This window comes from Clarias gariepinus, chromosome 6 (genome assembly GCF_024256425.1).
Source record: "Clarias gariepinus isolate MV-2021 ecotype Netherlands chromosome 6, CGAR_prim_01v2, whole genome shotgun sequence".
Classification (NCBI taxonomy): domain Eukaryota; kingdom Metazoa; phylum Chordata; class Actinopteri; order Siluriformes; family Clariidae; genus Clarias; species Clarias gariepinus.
Window position 1 is genome coordinate 11,026,809 of NC_071105.1, and position 22,715 is coordinate 11,049,523.

The following is a 22,715-nucleotide window of genomic DNA, read 5'->3' on the forward strand; positions in this document are numbered from 1 at the left end:
CTTTCTAAAAAATGCTGTTATGCTGTTCAGATCTTTGAGAACAGCCCTTATTTAAAAAAACTTAAAGAGATGAGAGCATCCAAATTAACCCAAGAGCAGAAATACATTTTTTTCATCGGTTTTGCTATTAGTGCAACCATAGGAAGCCCCTTTTAACCATGACTAATTTTAAGAAGAGGAATGAGTGATGTCTGCTTACATGTCTGCCTGTGTATGTAAATGCATTCCTAGAAGGCACAGGGACTCTGTACTCAAAAAGGTTTTGCTGAAAGGTTCTAAGACTGCTTTTCATTTTTAAATGTAATATGATTAAATATGATTATCTTTAAATATTTAAGATGGGCTTAGTGAAACAAGTTGTTTGGGGGAGAAGTTGTGCTGTAAGTATTAAATACACACTAAATCAGTGATGTCACACAATAAAAGATTAAATATTAATCAGATAAAATATTAATACAAAAATTATATTAATAAAAAAATTAAGCTGCAAGACATGTAGTGTAATTTGTCCCTTTATTTATAAATTCCCTTTAATATTTAAGGTGCCTCCAGTCACGTTTTACATGTGTAAAAAAAATCTGATGTAATGTCAGGTCTCTCCATATGCATATTTATTAATAAAACCACCAAAGTCACAATGTAATTTATTTTGTCACCCATCACTCCTCACGTATCACAACAGAAGAAGTTGTTTTCTCCCTCTTCTGCAAGAGATGTAATCAGCTGTACAATGAATAAACCATAGGGAGAGTTTTTGTTGCAAAAAGTTCATACTATTTGAGAACCTTTATCAACAGCACTGAATATTAATGGATCTTTGTTTGCATCACTAGTTGTTTTTTATGGAAGCATGTTGGACAACTATTAGATCAAAAAATTTAATTAAATATTAACTGGTTTAATTACAAAAAACTCAGTAGGACTTTGTATAAACTTCCATCTAAAACATCCAGTTTTTAGTATCTATCTATCTATCTATCTATCTATCTATCTATCTATCTATCTATCTATCTATCTATGTGACTGTATTTTTGAGATTTCTGAACACCTAGGATCTACAGTAGGATGAAATATTTCTCTCCGGATGGTGGTGATTTCAGGGTGATTTGACTCATAAAGATTGGTGAAATGGTCTGATGAGTAGAAAAATTATGTAAATCATATATTTTGGCATACACAGTCAATAGATCTTAACCCAGTCTAACAGATTTTGATGATGCTGATCTAAAACAAAAAAAAAGAGAGAATATGATATGGACGAATAGGGTTCATGGTTCTGGTACGGTTACAACTCCACAAACTTGTTCTGTAATAGTGGCTTATACAGGACCAAAACCTTACTTAGAAATTTTATATTTCATGTTGAAATGATCCAGAGATACCAGATGTTTCAGAGAAATCTGATAAAAATAAAAAAATCTGACATTTATTAAATTAAGTTCCAAAATATCAAGATATTGCAAACTTCTGCATAGTCTAGATAAAACAGTAGGCTAGTGAATTATCTACATATGGGGAACAACAAACAGTTTAACAAGAGGATTTTTGTACTTAGCATACAGTAGATATACAAATAAGTTATTTAACTTTATGTATTATTTTATATTTCAAAGTATTTCAGATGTCTTATTTTATTGCAAAAATGGTCACAAATTATGAAAGAAACTTAAATAAATTTTGTTTGTGCATGTATGCATTTTTATATAATGAACATAAAAGGACATAATTTTCTCTTTAACATTTTGTTGAACCTATTTTACTCGATGAATTTTTGCAGGCTTCTAGGAGAGTCTTGTAAAATCTCATTCCCTATAAATTAAAATTCAAGTTTTATTTGTTACATACACAGTCATACTCAGTATGATATGCAATGAATGAAAAGAAAAAAAGATTATTAATAGGAAATAAATATGGAAAAAGTTAAAAAAAATATATAGAAAATTTAGCTAAGGTAAGTATAGCTATAGAAGATAAAACTAAATTTAAAATATAAGAAAAACCTAGCTGTACAAATACAGAAAAAAAATAAATCTGAACAAATATAGAAAAATATGAAAACCTTTAGTGTGGAGATGGATTGTGATTTAAATAGAAATGTCTGGGGAGTGTGCATAAATTCATAAATGTGTTTATGTGCATAGAGCAAAAATAAAACAGAAATATGTGTAAATGTGCATAAATGTGCAGGTGTGCAATGTCCATAAGTGTGCATGGTGTCCATGAATAAGTGCAAATGTGTGCTATAACATCAGCAACTGAGTCTGCTTTAAGCTATAAATATTAATTTATATATATTATATATTAATTTATATATATTATATATTAATTTATAATATATTAATTTATATATAAATAAATATTATTAATTAATAGTAATATATAATTGTAAAAATTATTTAATTGTAAATTAAATATATTTAAATATATATTCATTGATATAAACCAAATAAAATTCATATATTAAAGAAATGTCTGGGGAGCGTGCAAATATTCATGAATGTGTTTATGTACAATGAGCAAAAATGAAACAGAAATATGTGTAAATGTGCATACAGTAAATGTGCATCGTACAATGTCCGTAAGCATGCATAGTGTCCATGAAGGTCCAGAATGAGTGCAAATGAGTTTATTAATTAATTAAATACAATTATATTTATTTATATAAATCAAATAAAATATATATTTAAGGTAAATATATGAACACCCATATAATGATATTTAAATAAATATATAAAAATAAATACATAAATAAAGATAAATTTTAGTTTTATTGTTGTGTCAAACCCAAAAGTTTTGATGGATACAAATATGAAAAAGTACATAAAAAATTATGTGACGACATGATTTTTTTCTGTATTTGGTGCCACTTTAAATCTCCCCTTTGCAAAATCTTGTACAGTCCCTAATTGGACTACAGAGGTTCCTAGATGGATGGATGAATATATTATCAATAGATAGATATACTTTATTAAACCAGGTTTAAACAGGTTGCACAAACAGTATTAGAGGGAAGAAAAAGAAAAAAAATGTCATTAAGTAATTGTAAGTTATATAAATTAATACAATATTGCAGATGATGCTACATATACACAATAGTGCATATTATACTGAGGCATGAAGATAAAGATAAGGAAATAGAGAGACTTTATTGTCATGGTAGTGATACAAGAAACTTTGTTTGGTAGCTCTTAGAGACCAGCAGCAATAAGAAATGTAAGGATAAACAAAATAATAAACAAAAGATAAGTGCACTAAAACACAGTACAATAAATATAACTACAGTATATATAGAATGGAATGTATGGGAAGTGGGACCTGGATCTTGGTGCAAACAGTAAAGTGCAAACATGGAAGACAATGATTGTCTTGAAGTAGCCACGTTAGTGAGCAAGACTTTCATAAACGTCCATAATTGTTTAAGTAAAAAAGTTGCATGTTAAAAAAAACAAAAACTTTTGCCCTGTTTTCAGTAACCAAAATTATAAATTTAAATGTATGCTCTTTTTTTTTATTTATGACATGAATTATGACATGAGAGATGTCAGTAGTTAAACCACCGTTGATGCTATTGTATGACAATAAGTAGAGATGCGTACACTTTTCCTGTGTAACGCCTTCAAACGGAAAGTGACATGAAGAACTTCAACTCCCAGAATCCTGTGCGTGCCTGTTTTTTTTTTCCTCTCTCTCTCTCTCTCTCTCTCTCTCGCGCGCGCTTCCTTCTCCTGCATATTTTTTTGTTTTGGGGAGGAGTGGTTGAAAATAGGGCGTTTAAACTTCTCGGGCATTGATTTGTAGATAAAGAGGCAGTCCTCTCCACCATCAGCAGCTCGGTTGGGAGGAGAGCGTTTATAAACGCGTTAGTCTAACAGCAGGAAAAGCACTGGGTTGTTTGTTTTCCAGTTTGTGAAAGAGCCATCACATCAGTTTGGGGGTGGGTTTGCCATTTTTATTCACTGACTTATTTATTTTATTCCCCCCCTCCCCCCCCTATACACTGTCTCTTTTTCTTCCCAATACCTTTCCTTGAGTTAAGAAAGAAAGTGTAATAAAATAAAACGAGGTGACTAATGATGGAGCGCTTGTGTCTTGTGACTCTCCCCTGTCCAGGTTCAGGTTCAGGGTTTGGAAGGAGATGTCTAAGCTGTTCCGTGCCGTGATTCTGGGACCGCCGGGTTCGGGGAAAGGCACTATCTCGGAGCGCGTGGCACGCAGTTTCGGGCTGCAACATCTGTCCAGCGGTGACTTTCTGCGCGAGAACATCGCAGCCAATACGGGTGCGTGCTGCTCTCCCTCGTCGTGTAAACATATAAATACATATTTGACTGTACAGCTGAAGCTGCGTGTGGCTGCGTGCGAAGCAGCACGCAGCCGTGAAAGTCGAGTGAGTGAGTGAGTGAGTGAGTGTGAGCAGGCGCTTCCTTTTACTTCGTGTTTTGCATCGGCAAAAGTTTTCAGCGCACGAGATCAAAAGCTTTGAGGCGCCGTCAAGATTTCGAGAACATTCCAGAAGCATCCGCAGCGCTTTCGAGTATTGATAGACAGCAGTGCTTTGAAATTCGAATGAAATGAAACGCACACCTCTAAATATATGCAAAAAATGCAACCTAATTGTCCACAGCTGCATGTTGTTGTCTTTTTTTTTGCTTGTTTTTATAGAAGCAGCATTCTTAAACACTTGTGTAAGATTTTCCATTGAATCCCTAATTCTGCTAACCTGTAAACATTTATGAGATTGGTGTATGAATTAAATCTGGTAGTTTTGTTACAGGTGGCACGATGGCTTAGTGGTTAGCACTGACGCTTTGCACCTCCTGGGTCCGGGTTCGATTCCCAGCCAAGTTTGATTATGTACAGTATCTATATATAGGTTTGATTCCTATCTTGCGGTTTGCATGTCCTCCCTGTACTTGGTGGGCTTCCTCCAAGTACTCTGGTTTTCCTCCACTGTCCAAAGACATGCAGATTAGGTTAATTGGTGTTCCCAAATTGCCCATAGTGTGTGTGTATGTATGTGTGCTCTGCAATGGATTTGAAGCGGTACAGAAGATGAATAAGTGAGTTTTGTTGCAATCTGTTATTTTAGTTAATGTTTATTTGCATCATGCACAGAGTGCTCATATTCGCTTGGTTTTCAGAAGCTAAAGGTAAATGTCGCTATGACACAAATGCGACATTAACATTTCATCATATAATAAATTACTCACTCACTCATCGTCTATACTGGTTAATCTTGTATACATGGCACAAGGCCAGGTACCGAATCACCCGGAGAAAACGCATCAAGCCCTAGGAGAACATGCAAACTTCATGCACACACCTTGAACTGGGAATTGAACACAAACCCTGGAGGTGCAAGGCGTTTTAGAACTAAGACCAATTTTAGCATAGCCAGTTCACATGGAAGGTGAAGAAAACAGCAGAACCAAACACACTGACATGGATATGTGCGGAACATTCCCAAGCATGCCACACAGGGCATAATTCAACCAGGGACCTTGTAGCTGTAAGGGGGTGATGCTTTTTAAATGACTTATTTCTATTACTGTAGTAATAAAAGATCTTGGCACAGATGAACCATCACTAACTACAATGATTGTTTGAACATTATGGAATACTTAAAATAATAAAAATATGTTTGCAAGAATGTTTTATGGTGTAAAACTATTAGAAGAAAGTATAGTAATAGTAAAGTTAATCAAATCTGTTTCTTTAGAGGCTGGAAGTTTGGCTAAATCATACATAGAGAGAGGTGCCCTGGTACCAGACCATGTGATGACCCGGCTGGTGATCCCCCGGCTAGAGGAGATGACCCGCCACAGCTGGCTGTTGGATGGTAAAGTAAAAAAAATACATACTTCATACTAAATATATAATTTTTTAAAAAGTTATACATTTCGTCCCATTTATTTAAGCTTTAAAACAGGATTTGGATGGGCTTTTTAAATAATATTTTTCCATAATAGATTTCATTTAGATTTTTTTTTTGCTATCATTTGATGGGTTTCACTGCAAACCGAGATAAATCCATTATCACACTTTTGAGAAAAGATGCAAAAGAGTAATACGAACTGAGAGAAAATATTTTTGTGGATTTATTTTAGACACATAGTGGTGTTAAAAAGCACAAATGGCAAATGTTATGTGGAAATTATTTTAATTACAGTGTGAAATATATATTTTTGCTAAACACTATAAATCTACCCCTAACAGTCAAAATTTGGAAATTTACAGCTATGTAGATATGCAATTTAGTATCAGTGATAAGCTGTTTTAGCTACAAACAGCATACATCACTGATACTAAATTTCAGCAAACACAAGGACAAAAAGTTTTGGCTTTTGTTATACATAAAACCCAATTTAATTTAGAAGATTGTTGTCTTGCACCTCCAGGGTCTGGGTTCGGTTCCCGGCCAGGCTCGATTCCTGTCTCTGTGTGCATAGAGTTTGCATGTTCTCTCCGTGTTTTGTGGGTTTCCTCTAGGTACTCTGGTTTTCTCCTACAGTCCAAAGATATGCAGGTTAGGCTAATTGGCGTACCCAAAATGCCCATAATGTATGTGTGTGCCCTGTCCAGGTTGTACTCCGCCTCGTGCTCTAAGCCTCCTGGGATAGAAGATGACTGAGTGAGTGAGATTGTTCATGGGAAGATCATGTTGAAACAATAAAAAACTGAGCACATAACAGAAAGAAGCAACAAGATAGTTTTTAAAGGTTGCAAGTGTTGCATTTTCCTATCATATACCATCATGTACTGTCACAGATTGCTAAAAACATGTGTTTAACCACTGCCTTCTAAAAGAAGGATATACTACAGTATAAAGTGATTTTAAAAATAGGTATAAGACTATCTTTATCGTGCATTTAACCAGGCATTTTTATTGCACCACACTTAATTAGATATTTGCATATGTTTAACTTACTGTAACATACTCTAGGCGAAGATGAAAGATAAAAAGAAGTTTATATAACAGTATTTAAGTTCAGGTGTAAAGTCTGCAAAACAAATAATATTTCAGAATGGACTGGAAGTGCTTTTATTTATTTATTTATATATATTTTTTATGGAATGTAAAAACTGTAAAAACTGCATGCTGCCCTTCATGTTTAAGAATTTGTTAATACTCACAGTATGTGTCCTTGATTTGGTATTTAAGCATTGTGCAAATGTGCTAGGCGGCTGTATTGGGGCAGGTTAGACTGTGTTGGAATGTTTTATCAAGCCTGGATAAACCGTTTGCCCAAAGGCATGGGAAGAGTCATTTAGATTAGAGGAAAGAGAAATGCAACAAAAGGTATATGGTGGCAGTTCTTCTGGCTCTATGCTTACCTTTGTTTATACCATAGATTTTAACCTTCATTTATAACGAAGTCTCCTTGGATAGGCTTTAAAACCAATACTTATTGACAAAGTGAAATTTTTCTGTGAGCAGATGTTCATTTAAAGGAAGCCTCATCTTCTTTATGTTTTACATCGCTTATCCCGACTTAGGGCTTGAGACATTATGATATAAGATTTATGGACATGGTGCCAATCCATCGCGGGGCACACTTACACACACACACGCACACGCACGCACACACACACACACACACACACACACACACACAAGCAACTTAGGATGTCTTTTGACTGTGGGGGACAAAAGTACGGGGCGAACATGCAAACTCCATGCACACAGAGCTGAGTTGGAAATCAAACCCAAACCCAAAAGGTTCAATGTGTCAGTTCTAACCACTACACCACTGTGCCTCCTAAATCATTTCCGGAGTTAAAACATGCTAATCAGTTTTTCCCCCTGTTGAGACCAAAAGACCGTTCCCGAGCTTAGTGCTCAGTTCAGCCGTTCACTGAAAGCCATTTTTAAAAGTGACGATAAATTAGGTTAACTGATAACAACAAACTTTGCCTTTTTTACTATTTCACTCCTTTTCCAAAATCATGCATGGTATTTCAGATGAAAAATTGACAAAAACATTTAGAATATCCTATGCAAACTTGTTTAAAAAGGAGTGAAGTATGTGTCCCTTCGTTCAACGTCTACAGAAGGATTCTGCGTTGTCAGCACTCTGTAATAGCCAAGAGTTAAAACTATAACTTTGAAGTTAAATTTTTCTAACATGGGTGAATCTTTAGCGCAGAAGACTTTGCACTTTTCCAGTTTTTTAGAAACATTTTAAGCGTAGTTACTTTCATCTTATTAACTGTATATGGGTTGAGCTATGGCAGACTGAAGGAAAGAAAAGATACCATGTCAGTCATGTCATGAGAACGCATTTAACTGTGTTTTTATTGGAGCTCATGTTATGATCTATGACAAGTTTTGTCTTGCTGCAAAAAAAAAAAAAAAAAAAAAATTCTGAATGTATTTTCTGAGACCCTTCTTTCTCAAGTGTGGCAACATTTCCAGTTAGGGTACAATGTTGCCTCAAGACAAATTGCGCCATGGTATAATAATGCGAACTGTAGAGCGATATACTCACTGGCCACATCATTAGGTACACCTTGCTAGTACTTGGTTGGCTTGAACTGTTAAAACAAGGCAGGATGGATCCATGCCTTCATGTTGTTTACGTCGAATTTTCAGTCTACCAAACGAATGTTGCAGCAGAAATAAAGACTCATCGGACTGGGCAATATTTTTTCCAATCTTCTGATGTCCAATTTTGGTGAGCCAATCTCGCTCTGTTATTGTTATGTCCTTGCTCAAAGTGCTGTGAGATATTTCACTCAACTTCTAGTGCACTTGAGTTTCACTTGAGCTACTGCAAAGTGTTAACCAATAAACTAGCACTTTTTTTTTGGTATTTGCATTCCCAAAACTTGTAGTGTCTGCATGTTTCTGTTAACCGATCTAGAGTAAATACTACATTTAAAGGAGGGAAGCGCTGAAAATGACTACTGTGTGATCAGATATATATCGATATGACATCATATCCTGAACTGGGAGTTTTGGAATATGAATCCCAAGTTTATGTAACTTTCCTGTATTTTTTTCCCCCTCTAGCTTTTTGAGTTACTAGTTTTAGATGAAGATGGCAGACGTAATCTGATATGTTCACATACTTTCTGAAATCCTCAGGTGTTAAATTGGCTGTTAAATAACACTCTGTGTTACATAACCGCTCTAGCGAGTGAATACTTCAGACCTCGCTTGGTAAAAAAACAGATTGCTTGTTTAGTTCTTCACCCATTAAAAGATCAGATATAAAAAAACTGGCACAGCGGAGAGGGCGGGTCTGACCTAGAAACAAGATGTTACAAATTCAGCTTGATCTTCGTCAAGGTTTGTAAACACTGGTGCCTGTTCGGGTCAGAACACACTTCGGTACAGTCTTGGGTTTAACAGTATGGTGCACGTGCAGTGATCTAATGTGACAAATATGAAATGGGAGATCCATGACTGTATCTAATCACTACAATTAAAAACTAGATGCTAGTGAAATATTGTATAGAAGATGACTCGAGAAATATTTCTGGCTGCCTTGGCCTTCAAGATATAATTTTAAATTCAGGGACTGTTTAGATTCACTGTACTGATTATTAAAATGTGAATGTGAAAGTTTATTTATGTGTCTTTTTAATTACCTAGTATGTGCAGAAATCCATACTATGAATCTTTTCTTTTTGATAGGACCCTAATACGCCACACTAAAGCCCAATTTACTGACATATTCACATTAGATACAGTATATTATACAAACATTCTAATATTAATATCACTATTGTCAACAAATTTGATCCTAAACATTATCAAGGAGCCAATGCAATCACACAACTGTTGGATCTCTAACATGGTGATCCTTTCTTCTAGGTTTTCCTCGGACTCTAGCCCAGGCCAAGGCTCTGAACAGTGCCTGCGAGCTCGACTTGGTCATTAGTCTTAACATTCCCCTGGAGACGTTGAAGGAAAGACTGCATCATCGCTGGATCCACCCAGCCAGTGGGAGGGTGTACAACATGCGATTTAACCCTCCCCGTGTCCAGGTAGATGTCTCTCCTTTCCTATCCTGCTCAGTGAGAAAATCATTTAATTTAATCTGATGTTAAATGATGAAATCTTTTTTTTTTATTTTTTTTAAGAAATTTGATTAATCATTTGTTTTCATAAAGGGAAGAACTTTTTTGGGCGATTTTGTGGGCACCAGTAAACGAAGAAATAAGGAAAAAGGAAACGTAAAACAACGACGTGAAGTTAAGTTGTACAGTAGGTCATGGAGGAAGATGGATGCACTTACAGAGAATACATACACATACGGTTTTTAACAATAACAAAATAGACCTTCTTTAAAAAAAAAATTATAATAAAAATTGTTAAAGCTAATGTACGAAGTATCTAAAATCCGCATAAATTTCACGAGCCACAGGTTCATGTGACTCATCTGTAACAGGGAAAACGCAAGCTATTTATTAACAATTGTAACTGAGAGGCAAATCCAAATGTCAAGTAGGCAGAGGTCAATTTTCAGGCAAATGGATAAAAGAAAAAAAAAAAGGCAGACGCTGAAATACGAAATATTGAATACGAAACAGACAGTCTCACATAAAAGGCAAAACAGATGATAAGAAAAGAAAGAACAGAGTGCAAGCGCACACATATAATTATGCTTATATATATATATACTGTACACAAAATGACTGAATGTTAATCAATACCAGACGATTCATTCAGGAAGGAGGAGACTGGAAATATTTGGGTGATCCAGGATTAATGGTAGCTCATTGCTGTTAGATATAGATAGTGATCTGGTATTGCCCAGAAGAGTATGGGTCCTCCTTTGAGTTTGATTTCTTTTCTTTTATTTCTGTTTCTTTTTTATGTTGTCTTGGCAAGTTATTTAATGGCATCTTGATCTATAACCAGAGCATGGAAAAGTTGTTCTGTACCAATGTCGCAACAACCACACTAGCATTAGCAATGTCTGTGAGATCATGTTTGTGGAAGAGAGCAGGTGTTACAGTACGTCTCACCAAGAGTGTTCAGCTTCTTTTCTCTTTCCAGGTGGCCTAGGGGTTAGCATTCCTGGTTTCGATCCAGGCAGCCCAGGTTCAAATCCTGGTATAGAAAAAAAGTCTTTAGGAGCAGTAGTAGCTCAACCCGTTAAGGCTCTGGGTGATCATCAGAAGGTGGTTGGTTCAAGCCCCGGCTACTACTGTTGGGTCCTTGGGCAAGGCCCTTAACCCTGTCTGCTCCAGGGGTGCTGTATTATTCAATTCAATTCAGTTTTATTTGGATAGCGCTTTTAACAATTGGCGTTGTCCCAAAGCAGCTTTACACAATCAAAAGAATTATTTAAGCTTGATAATTATTTAATTATTCATGGCTTTGGAATATCTCTGTGCTATAATATATATGTGACAAAGAAAGATTCTTTTTGTCATGTGACCATCCATGTCTAACATGTATATGTCAGTGAATAATGCTTTAATGGTTTTTTGATTGCTAGAAAGCATGAAAAGTTAAGCAATGTGAGTGTGCATGCCTATCATAGCAGAGCGAATTCCACAGGGTGTTGTTAATAGGTTGTTACATGGCAAGTCATAAAATAGCTACAACAAACAGCTTGTATGGAACTGCATGATATCCATAAAACATGAGCTGGTATGAAATACCAGAGGGTACAGAAATTAGCATGCATGTACTGTCTGATCTGCTTTCACAGCTGTTCTAGGACCAAGTGAAGTTTACAAATATGACAATTTAGGGGTATTTTACTATGACTGGAACTAATATATTCAAGCTTTCTCTGTAATGGAAAAGTTTTATATGTCTAATGATTGTCGAATCTTGGTATTACTTACCATATATAACATATACAGTATATATACAGTTTATAGCACATCTTTAGAAATTACCCAGGAGGTACATTGGGTACACCCCACTCACATAAACTCACATACATGCATTTATAACCCCAATGTATTATTTACCTTTTGTTTCTGTTCCTAGGGAGTGGATGATATCAGCGGAGAACCACTGATTCAACATGAAGATGATAAACCGGAGGCTCTGGTGGCCAGACTGAGGCACTACAAAGATGTGGCAAAGCCTGTCATAGATTTATACAAGTGAGTTTAGTGCAATGGCTGCTTACCTAAATAAGTAACCAATTTTAAATATACAGTAACTTACACATTTTTATCAGGCAGCATGGTGGTCGAGTTCAATTCAATTTAATTGTCATTGTCACAGAGCAGCTTTACACAATCAAAAGAATTATTTACGTTTGTATGGAATGTGAATGTGTATGAATGAAAATTGTCAGATAGTCCCTGATGAGCAAGCCGAGGGTGACAGTGGCAAGGAAAAACTCCCTGAGATGGTAATATTAAGAAACCTTGAGAGGAACCAGACTCAACAGGGAACCCATCCTCACTTGTGTAAAACAGAAAGCAGGAATTGATCTGCATTCATACTGTGTGTTAGGTGTGTTAACCAGTTCAGTAAAACATTTGATGATAATTGATGTTAATATGGAGTCCAGGTAGTTATTGGAGACTCAGGTAGACCTGTAGGAAATTCAAGTTCTGAACTATCGAGCAACTGCTGCCAAGTCAAGTCCTCAAAGAAACAGCTGTCAACATCAGTCGAGGCCAGAACCGTCTTCATGGTAAAGTGAAACCATCCCCAGACACCAGACTCATCCCAAAGTGACACACAGGGCATCCATGTGACGAGATCGCCAACCAGAAGCGTGGCACCAGGATGAGTCAGACAGGTCCAGAGTGGTTTGCATGTTCTTCCCCTGCTTAATAGGTTTCCTCCGGATACTCCAGTTCCCTTTCACAGTGCAAAGCCATGCAGATTAGGTTCATTTGTGTTCCCAAATTGCTCATAAATTGTGTGTGTCCTGCAATGCTCCAGGCCCCCGTGACCCTGTATGCAGGATAAGCGATATAGAAGATGAAAATTTTGATCAATTTAAATATATACAAAAATCAAGACTAAATTACTAAATAAATTTCACACATAATCCTTCTTGTGGAACAAGGAGATTCTACAGCTACTGTCTACTCTTAAATAAGTTGGTTAGGAATTAATTTCGGCAAATCAAGGAGCAGCATTTCATATAGAACATCTTCTTCTTCTGTTAACACAATGTCCTACTTTTGGTGCTTAATGGTTAATGTATGTTAATAAGTGTTACATGAAAGTGCAGGAGTAAAATACAGTACATGGTCAAGCATTAAAATCAGTAACCAGGTGAATGGACATGCTTCAGATCCAGGATGCTACAATAATATAATACTACAAACACAGTAAGAGGTTAGGAAAAGACTGGGAAAAATCAGAACTGTAGGAGAGGTTGTGAGAAAACTTCTTCTTGCAAAGTGCAAGCCCTCTGAGTCTGTTTATATTTGTGGTCTTGATTCTAACCTCTCCCAACCCACTCTTATTCATTTATGTACCTCGTACAGTATATACAGGAAATTAAATGCCATACTGCATGCAAGAAGATGTCGTGACTAAAATCTCAATCATAAATGCCATACTGCATGCAAGACGACGTTCTGACTAAAATCTCAACTATCATACAGCACAGGTGTGCTTTCACACACATGCCACAAAGACATCTGTGACCTTCCTGTGTAGGAGTTTCTTAAATTGCTGAATTTGGTCAAAAACCCCAACAATCTTTAGATTGTTTGAAATAGTTGTGAAAAAGTTCATTAAGGTCCGATATAGCTTGTCACAGTTCGGGAGAAGTTGTAGCTGTCAAAAAAAATTTTGATTTTAAATTCAAATTTAATTTGTCACATACACAGTCATACACAGTACCATATGCAGTAAAATGCTTATACGACTGATTATTTACAAAAATAAAACCTTATAGGTGAGAAATAAATATGAATAAAAAGAAATATAATAGAAAATACATTTAACTAGGATAAAAATAAAAATATACTGTGCAAATAAGGAAATTCACATTATAGCAAAATATAGAAGAAATAATAGAAATTTGTAAAAAAAATAAATAAATAAATTTAGTGTAAAAACAATTAAGTAAAAATGACTAGGAGTGTGCAAATATGCATAAAAAGTGTCTTATTAAAGTGTATATAAATGTAAATATGTAAGTGTAAGTGTGCATGAATGTGTCCATAGTGTCCAGAAATGTCCAGTTAATATTGGATTTTAAAAAGATGGTATTAGTTCTGTGTGTTGGTGTGGTTGAGAGACCTCATCGTCTGCGCAAAGAAGCTCCTCCTCAGTCTCTCTGTGTTGGCCTGCAGGAAGCAGAATGGCTTCCCAGACCGCAACAGAAAGAACAGTCCATTGTTGGGATGGCTGAGGTCCTTTACGATCCTCCTGGCCTTGGTCCAGCACCGCTTGCTGTAGATCGAGTGCAGGTCAGGGAGCTCGGTGCGGATGATGCGCTCAGCTGATCTCACCGCCCTCTGTAGAGCTCGTCTGTCCTGCAAAGTGCTGTTTCCAAACCAGGTCGTGATGTTTCCCATCAGGATGCTCTCTATGGTGCAGCAGTAGAAATTCGTGAACACGTTGGAGGACAGTCTGAAGTCTCACAAGCGTCTAAGGTGGTAGAGACGCCTTTTTCACCACGGTGTTGATGTAACCGGATCATGACAGGTCCTGCGTGATGTGAACACCAAGGTATCGGAAGCTGTCCACTCTCTCCACTGGGCTCCTGTTGATGATGGGGGTCTGGTAGTTTCTCTCCTGCTTTGTGCTAAAGTCCACTACCAGCTCCTTTGTCTTGCTGACGTTCAGGAGGACCTTCTGGCACCAGTTCTCCAGATTTACAATCTCCTCTAGGTAGGCCGTCTCATCGTTGTTCGTGATCAGGTATACGATCCACCTCATAGGTGGCTTTTACAAGGATGGAGGAAATGCACAAAGATGGCTCAATCCAACACTGTACTCTAAACTACTAAATACTATGCTCTAATAAATACTAAACTCATGGCTAAAATAGCATAAATACTCTAATAGTTACTACACTGCACAATGTTTATTATGAAAGTGCGAGGAAATTTCATAGCTTCTGTAGTCACAGGTGATACAGTAGATAAGGAATCAGCAGTTTTTGAATGAACTTTGCAGGTAAATCATAGATAGTCATGTAAGTTTCTTGACAGTTGGTGACGTTCAGCATGAGTTTGGCAGCAGAGTCGTATATGAAATCATTGTACATCGTACCTTTTTGTATCTAATGCGTAGCCAGTTTATAGATGATCACAGAGTGGGATATGACAGCATCGAGCGACCAAGAATGAATTGACCTGTCAAGAATTTCACTTCAGGACAACCCGGTATGCTCTCATGAAGGAGCTTGAGTGTGTAAAGTAAATGTAACCAAATGTCAAACTGTACAGCAGAGGTCGGGTTACAGATGAAAAAGTTAAACAAAATGTCCCAGAGCACAGGATTGAGTAAAAGCCACATTGTTTGAATACAGAAATAAATAGTATGTCTTTATCTTTCCATCCTCTGTACTGCTTATCCTGTATACTGTACATGGGGGGTCATGGGGTCCTGAAGCCTACTGTATCTCAGGAGACTTGGGGCACACACACATACAACTTTTGGGATTAATTTGGGAATGCTAATTATCCTAATCTGCATGTCTTTGGATTGTGGAAGAAAACCGGTGTACCCGGAGGAAACCCACCAAGCACGAGGAGAACATCCGCACACACATACCCCAGGAGGGAATCGAACCCATGACCCTGGAGTTTGCATGCTACATAAAAAATACTGTTTCATAACATTAGAGAATTTGCACTGTAAATATTCGGGCAGTTGATAATAGAATACAGTAAAATAAAATAAAAAAATACAATGCATTATGAGATATACATTTTTTTTAGGCAGGAGTGAGAATCATGAAAGTTCTGGTGAACAGTAGTGCACTTTCCTTTTCGTGACTATTTTAGCAAAACAGAAAATCTCTTTGAACTATAGCTAAGATACTTTCTGCACTGAAATGAATCTTTTACCGTGAGGTGTTTTCAACGGTCGAGAATGCTGATTCAACAAGCACCAAGAAACACAGAAGAATAGGGGAAACCCCTAGCTCAGTAATTCAGACATTAAATTAAACGCTGTAGGTATTTCTGAGGGGTTGATATTTCCTGCTACTCAGAAAGTTGGTCTGCATTCATTGTTTAAATGATAACGAGAAATTGATGGTAATTGCTATGCCAGTAAAAGTATTCTTGTCAAATTTATTGTAACTATATATATCTATATATCTATATATATATATATAAGCATGATTGTCCCCACAGCCCCATACATCTGTGACCAGTCACATTGAAAATCCCAATCCTAAAAATACAGCTTAAACTTTTCAGCCTAACAGCTTACCCTGAGTGCTACTCTAGAGTTCAATCTTAGGGTTTCATTCTTAGCGGTAATGTTACTTTGAATAGGGGAACTGAAGTCCACTATGACTCAGTGTAACAGTGGCTTTAGTCAGTTCAGTTTAAACTGCCAGTGTTGTTCAGTGTTGTTCAGTGTCGTTGTCCATGTCAGGTTTGTGTGCGAAACTTGAGTGGAAAGACTTGTTACATTCTAGAACGGTGTGTGACCCGGATTTAGACGCTAAAGCATTGGGGGGTTGAGTTAAGCCTTGTGTAACAATAATAATGCAGCAGCAGCCTGATGAATGCAGAGAGTAATGAATTACATTTACTCGCATTACTGTAAATGAGTGTTTTGTTGTTGTGTACTTCTACATTTTTAAGTAGTTTTTAAAATGTTATTTCACTTTTACTTAAGTATGTTTTGTTTGAAGTATTGTACTTCGCTACATTTTAAATAATATTTGTTACTGAGTTAAAAAATTTAATGAATTAATCATTTATAGTAATTATAAAATAATAAAAAATAATGCAACATGGAAGGAAAATTGCACCGTGGGAACCCCTGAAAACTCAAATCCACGTCTTTTTTTGAACTACACTAGAATCCCCCATCCCACCCCTGCTGTTAAAAAAAGTAACTCAGTAACTTTTATTTTAAATTAATTTTTAATGAGCTACTTTTTACTTTTACTTGAGTAGATTTTTAGACTGGTAACTTTACTTGTACTTCAGTAAAAATTTCACTGAAGTAACAGTACCTTTACTTGAGTAAAAAATTTGATTACTCTTTCCACCTCTGTTAATGACACACACTATATGGACAAAAGTATTTGTTACACCGCAACACTGTTAACAAGATTTTGAAGTGTTTCTGCAGAATTTGTGCCGATTCATTCTGTAGAGCATTTATGAGGTCAGGCACTGATGTTTGACGAGAAGGCCTGGGTCACAATCTCCGTTCCAGTTCATCATCATCACATTAATAATAATAATAATAATAATATATTTTTTTAAATGATACAAAATAATCATTATCATCATCAACGATCTTGCAAATCTTAAAACTTTGTTACTAAATAAAAAATGACATTGAAAATGTGTTAATATTAAACCTTTTAAATTAAGCAGTGATTTGCTGCTTTTACAGAGAAGCAACAGCTTCTAACCAATTAGAACTGAGAATTCATCAGCACTGAATGCAATATGTTATGTTAATGATGATACAGATATCTCAATAGGAGTAAAAAAAGAAAAAAAGGACACATTATGCCAGGGATTGTAAGTAAAGACGAATGAAATACAGATCTTCTTTAATAGATGTTGTGAAACAAAAACAAAACAAAACAAGGACTGGAACAGGAACCAGAATCATGTGTGATCACGACTAAGATAAAGCATAAGCACATGAGAAACACGACAAATGTGACCTAAAGACAGGTAAAAAAAAGAACTAAGATACACAAAATCGAACAGGTCTGAACTGCATGAAATCAGGAAGAGCGTGCAGCGAGAGCTACAGTAGGGATGTCAGCCATGTGACAGGCAGGGGGTGACGGGAAGTGTATTCCGGTGTCTTTACCGACGGAATAGATCAATTTACAGACTGATCAATATGAGTAAAGTTTGATAAGAAGGTCCTAGGTTTAAACCCCAGGACCACCTAGTTGCCACTGTTGGGCCCTTGAGAATGGCCCTCAACTGCTCGCAAAAAAAAAAGAAATTAGGGCTGTCATATTAATGCATGTGATTAACCTAGAAATTCTCTATTTTTTTAAACGCAAATTAATCATATGACTAAGTTTGACACTAATGGCTTCCCATAGTGGCAGCAATGTTGTGTTACCCGTGTACTGTTAGCTGTGTGTGATAATGGCACAGTTATCACGGATAATAAGATGCCTGAAGAAACATTACCAGGTGTGCTGAACATCATGTTTTATTATAAGTTTCTAGATGAACATTTGGGTAAAATCAAAGCTGTGTGCTCAAGCTTCCGTCAAGGGAATTATTAATGACACTGAAAAGGCTGTGAAAGTGAGGCACAGCTACTTTTATTAAGAAGCTACTTTTTGGCATAAGCTACTTTTATTAAACTTATTGGAGACCACCGGACATCAGTAAGTTACTATAACTACTTCTGTGTAATAGCACACTACTCATTCACTCTGGGGGTGTTAAAAAAACAGATGAAATTGCCAATTGCTTTAGCCAAGTTAAAAAGGAGATGATAGACATGGTCACCACTATAGGAGCAGACAGGGTTCACAAGATGATTGCTGCTGCAAGGAGTTTTAAATTTAAAAGTTTTTAAAGTTGCATAATCTGTTTCTTCTAACCAGTTTGTTATGCATTTCTTTATTCCAACATTGCATGTTTATAGTACAAGTAAATATGAGTATTTTAAAATTATGACTAATCGCGATTAATCACAGACTATGATTGTGAGACTATGATTGACAGCCCCAAAAAATGCAATAAAATGAAAGTCGCTTGCCTAATGTAGTTGGGTGCCTGCCAAATGCCATAAACATAAGTAAGGCAAACAATTAGAAGCTTCTCATACTGTATTTTCTGTATTAGTACAGTGTTTGGGTCATGGTGATGTTAAGGGCTAGTAAAATGGACCTGTAATATAATATTACACGTTTCATAAGATTTAATAACAAATGTGAGGACATTTGGGTCCTGGGGTTGTTTAATGTTTTGCTGAGACTGATACTTAACCCTTATAAACACAAGACTGATATTCTGAGCTGTTTTTCTTTCTAGACTGTACTTCTAGTTGCTATGGTAACGCAGACTCAATGCTGTTCACATACTACTGAAAAGACTTGCATGTCAACATTTCATCTGACATTCTTTGATGTAAATTGTTAAAAATGTTTGCATGTAAATAAAGCATTAGTGATGATTACAGTTATAGACTGTACTTGAAGTTGTTAATTCGAGTTGTGATGTGTATTTTTAGGGCCAAAGGCATCCTACACATGTTTTCGGACACAGAGACGGACCGGATCTGGCCTTACGTCAGCTCACTTCTGAGCGCTAAGATCCCGACAGACCTAGTAGACGCTCAGAGGGCCTCAACACACTGAAGAAACAGTTAATGCTTCATTCTACACAGTGGTGTAGCAGTCATCACTCAGACCTTCATTATATAGTTCATTTCTGGAAAACAAAAAAAATAAAAGCTTTAGTTTACTTACTATCAAATGCAGATTGTTGAGACTAATCTTCCTTTTTCAAGAATTCTTTTAGATGAAGCCAAAAACATGCCAAAAGTCCAGTCTGCTAAAATAGCAATAGAACACTAAATTCGTTTTTTTGAAGAATCACAAACATTTATGGTATGCAAATATAGTAGCATCTTCACAAATCGAGGTGGATAGACTGTTTAACTGTTTCTTATTGTTTAATAAGTTTCTGGAAAGGTAAATTCGTTATTTCAGTATTAGTCTGACTTTTGTGATTTAGTCATTATTGTCATTTTTCTGTTCATTTACACTACTCCGAGTGCCCCGTTCACTCTGAATTCTTCTCTCATCCATGTTCCTATATGACGTCAGCTGTTACCGAGTGCATGTACAGACTTGAATAATGCTTGTTTGTTTGCTTGTGTAAGCTGGATTTTCTGGACTGGATTTTCTGACATGCTCAGAATCAAACTCCTTCAGTAATATCACCATGATTCAGCGATTTTTTTGGCAACAGTAATTTACCATAAATTTTGTAGATTTTTATTTTTTTTGGAAAAAAAATATTAATGTTTTTTTGAAAACATAACCTATTTTTTTCTTCAAAATGCTACAAATTACCTGTGTTGGAAAAGCCTGAGATAATTACCGTACAGATATAGGTAAGGCTGAATAATCTTTATTTGCCAAATAAGAGAAAGTACTACTTTAACTCTGAACTACTTAATCATTTCACACCCTTAAACCTCCCGCTAACTGTCTCTCTTTTAATAGACACAATACTGTTTATACAAGCCAAAGGTTTTAAATGTTGTCACTGCATCCATTTCTGAATCTGTCAGCTCTAAACCAAATAAACATTTTCTCATTTCGAAAAATCACTAATGTGCCAGTGATTTAATTGTTTCCATTCACTGACAAAAAATATTATTGTGTTATTGTAACTGAACAGAGTGCACCACAAATTAAAGCTATAAGCATTTTTGTAGTCGTATTTTTTTATTTCCAAAGAATATTTACAAGAAAGTGCCAATACATTAGAAGTAAAACTTCTACGTTACAATGCAAAAGATTTTCATACAACATCATGTCCCAAACCATATTTTTATTCCTCTTACACCACATCAGTGTGCAACAACTAAAACTTGTAATTTATTACTATATAAAAAAATTATATTTAATACAGTTTATAAATTTAATTGTATAAACAGTTGCATGAGAATGGCCCTCAACTGCTCGCAAAAAAAAAAAGAAATTAGGGCTGTCATATTAATGCATGTGATTAACCTAGAAATTCTCTATTTTTTTAAACGCAAATTAATCATATGACCAAGTTTGACACTAATGGCTTCTCATAGTCGCAGCAATGTTGTGTTACCTGTGTACTGTTAGCTGTGTGTGATAATGGCACAGTTATCACGGATAATAAGATGCCTGAAGAAACATTACCAGGTGTGCTGAACATCATGTTTTATTATAAGTTTCTAGATGAACATTTGGGTAAAATCAAAGCTGTGTGCTCAAGCTTCCGTCAAGGGAATTATTAATGACACTGAAAAGGCTGTGAAAGTGAGGCACAGCTACTTTTATTAAGAAGCTACTTTTTGGCATAAGCTACTTTTATTAAACTTATTGGAGACCACCGGACATCAGTAAGTTACCATAACTACTTCTGTGTAATAGCACACTACTCATTCACTCTGGGGGTGTTAAAAAAAACAGATGAAATTGCCAATTGCTTTAGCCAAGTTAAAAAGGAGATGATAGACATGGTCACCACTATAGGAGCAGACAGGGTTCACAAGATGATTGCTGCTGCAAGGAGTTTTAAATTTAAAAGTTTTTAAAGTTGCATAATCTGTTTCTTCTAACCAGTTTGTTATGCATTTCTTTATTCCAACAATGCCAATACATTAGAAGTAAAACTTCTACGTTACAATGCAAAAGATTTTCATACAACATCATGTCCCAAACCATATTTTTATTCCTCTTACACCACATCAGTGTGCAACAACTAAAACTTGTAATTTATTACTATATAAAAAAATTATATTTAATACAGTTTATAAATTTAATTGTATAAACAGTTGTTTCCTCACCAGCCTCTTTCTCTCTCTCTCTCTCTCTCTCTCTCGCTCCTTTTTTACTTTGAGATCAATAAAAAAAGACACAGCTTAACATCGTACTGACAGACCACAAGGTGAAAACATCTCTATCTGGAAGACTCCCAGTGCCAGAGTAGTAACTGACTGACAGTGACAAGAATTTTACAAGGTTTATGGTTTATGGAGTTCCTGTGCATGAGTTGTTATTATAAAAATGATAATACATTAAAATGAGCAGAATTATAAATAAATAAATTTGCTGTCAGAACTGCTGACAAAAATTTATTCAACACCGTCTGACCAGTTTGAATAAACACCCCCAGAAGTGCAGGGGTTTAAATAAAGAATAAACACTAATCCACATCAGCGTAGTGTGATGCGTTCCAATACAGCGTGGAATTACTGTTACCACCCAGAAGTGGATTATTTTAATATAACACAGGTCCTGAACTGTTTTATTGTTTTAAAATTGCTTTAATTCATCAATTATTTCAACTTTTAATTATTACTGAACAACACATTACTATTAAGAATTACTTATAATGTTTTAGCAACAAACTGGGACTCTATTTATTTTAGAAATTCCCAACAATTTTCTAAAAAAAAAATAGATTAGATTACATTAGATTAGATTCAATTTTAATGTCATTGTAGTACATGTAGTACAAGTACATGTACAGATCCAATGCAATGCAGTTAGCATCTGACCAGAAGTACATAACTGACTGGCAAGTACTTGAAATAGTTTATGGATTACAGTAACTTAAGATCAATAAAACACATTTTTAAGGGAATCTACTTCTGGGTGCTAACAGTAATTCCATATTGTATTGGAATGCTTCACACCACGCTTATGTGGATTAGTGTTTTATTCTTATTTACAATAAACAATCAGGAGATGCCTGTTTATATACCATAAAGTTATAGTATATATATATATATATATATATATATATATATATATAATTTAGATAAATAGATTTTTATTAAATATGAGGCCAAGGTTAGACAGATACATAAATTTATGTTTATTTACATTGCACAAAGACACTTTAATAACTTTGCACACCTACCTTCACAATTA

At 35.6% G+C, this 22,715-nt stretch overlaps 1 protein-coding gene across 1 annotated transcript; it reads left to right on the forward strand.

Moving 5' to 3' along the window:
• The first annotated feature begins 3,788 nt into the window (after positions 1 to 3,788).
• On the forward strand, positions 3,789 to 20,407 carry ak4 (adenylate kinase 4). Its single transcript, XM_053498572.1, has 6 exons — positions 3,789 to 3,934; positions 4,111 to 4,277; positions 5,717 to 5,836; positions 9,818 to 9,990; positions 11,954 to 12,072; positions 19,301 to 20,407. The coding sequence occupies exons 2-6, from the start codon at positions 4,136 to 4,138 to the stop codon at positions 19,425 to 19,427; spliced, it is 681 nt and encodes a 226-aa protein (XP_053354547.1). The 5' UTR covers positions 3,789 to 3,934; positions 4,111 to 4,135; the 3' UTR covers positions 19,428 to 20,407.
• The last annotated feature ends 2,308 nt before the right edge of the window (positions 20,408 to 22,715 follow it).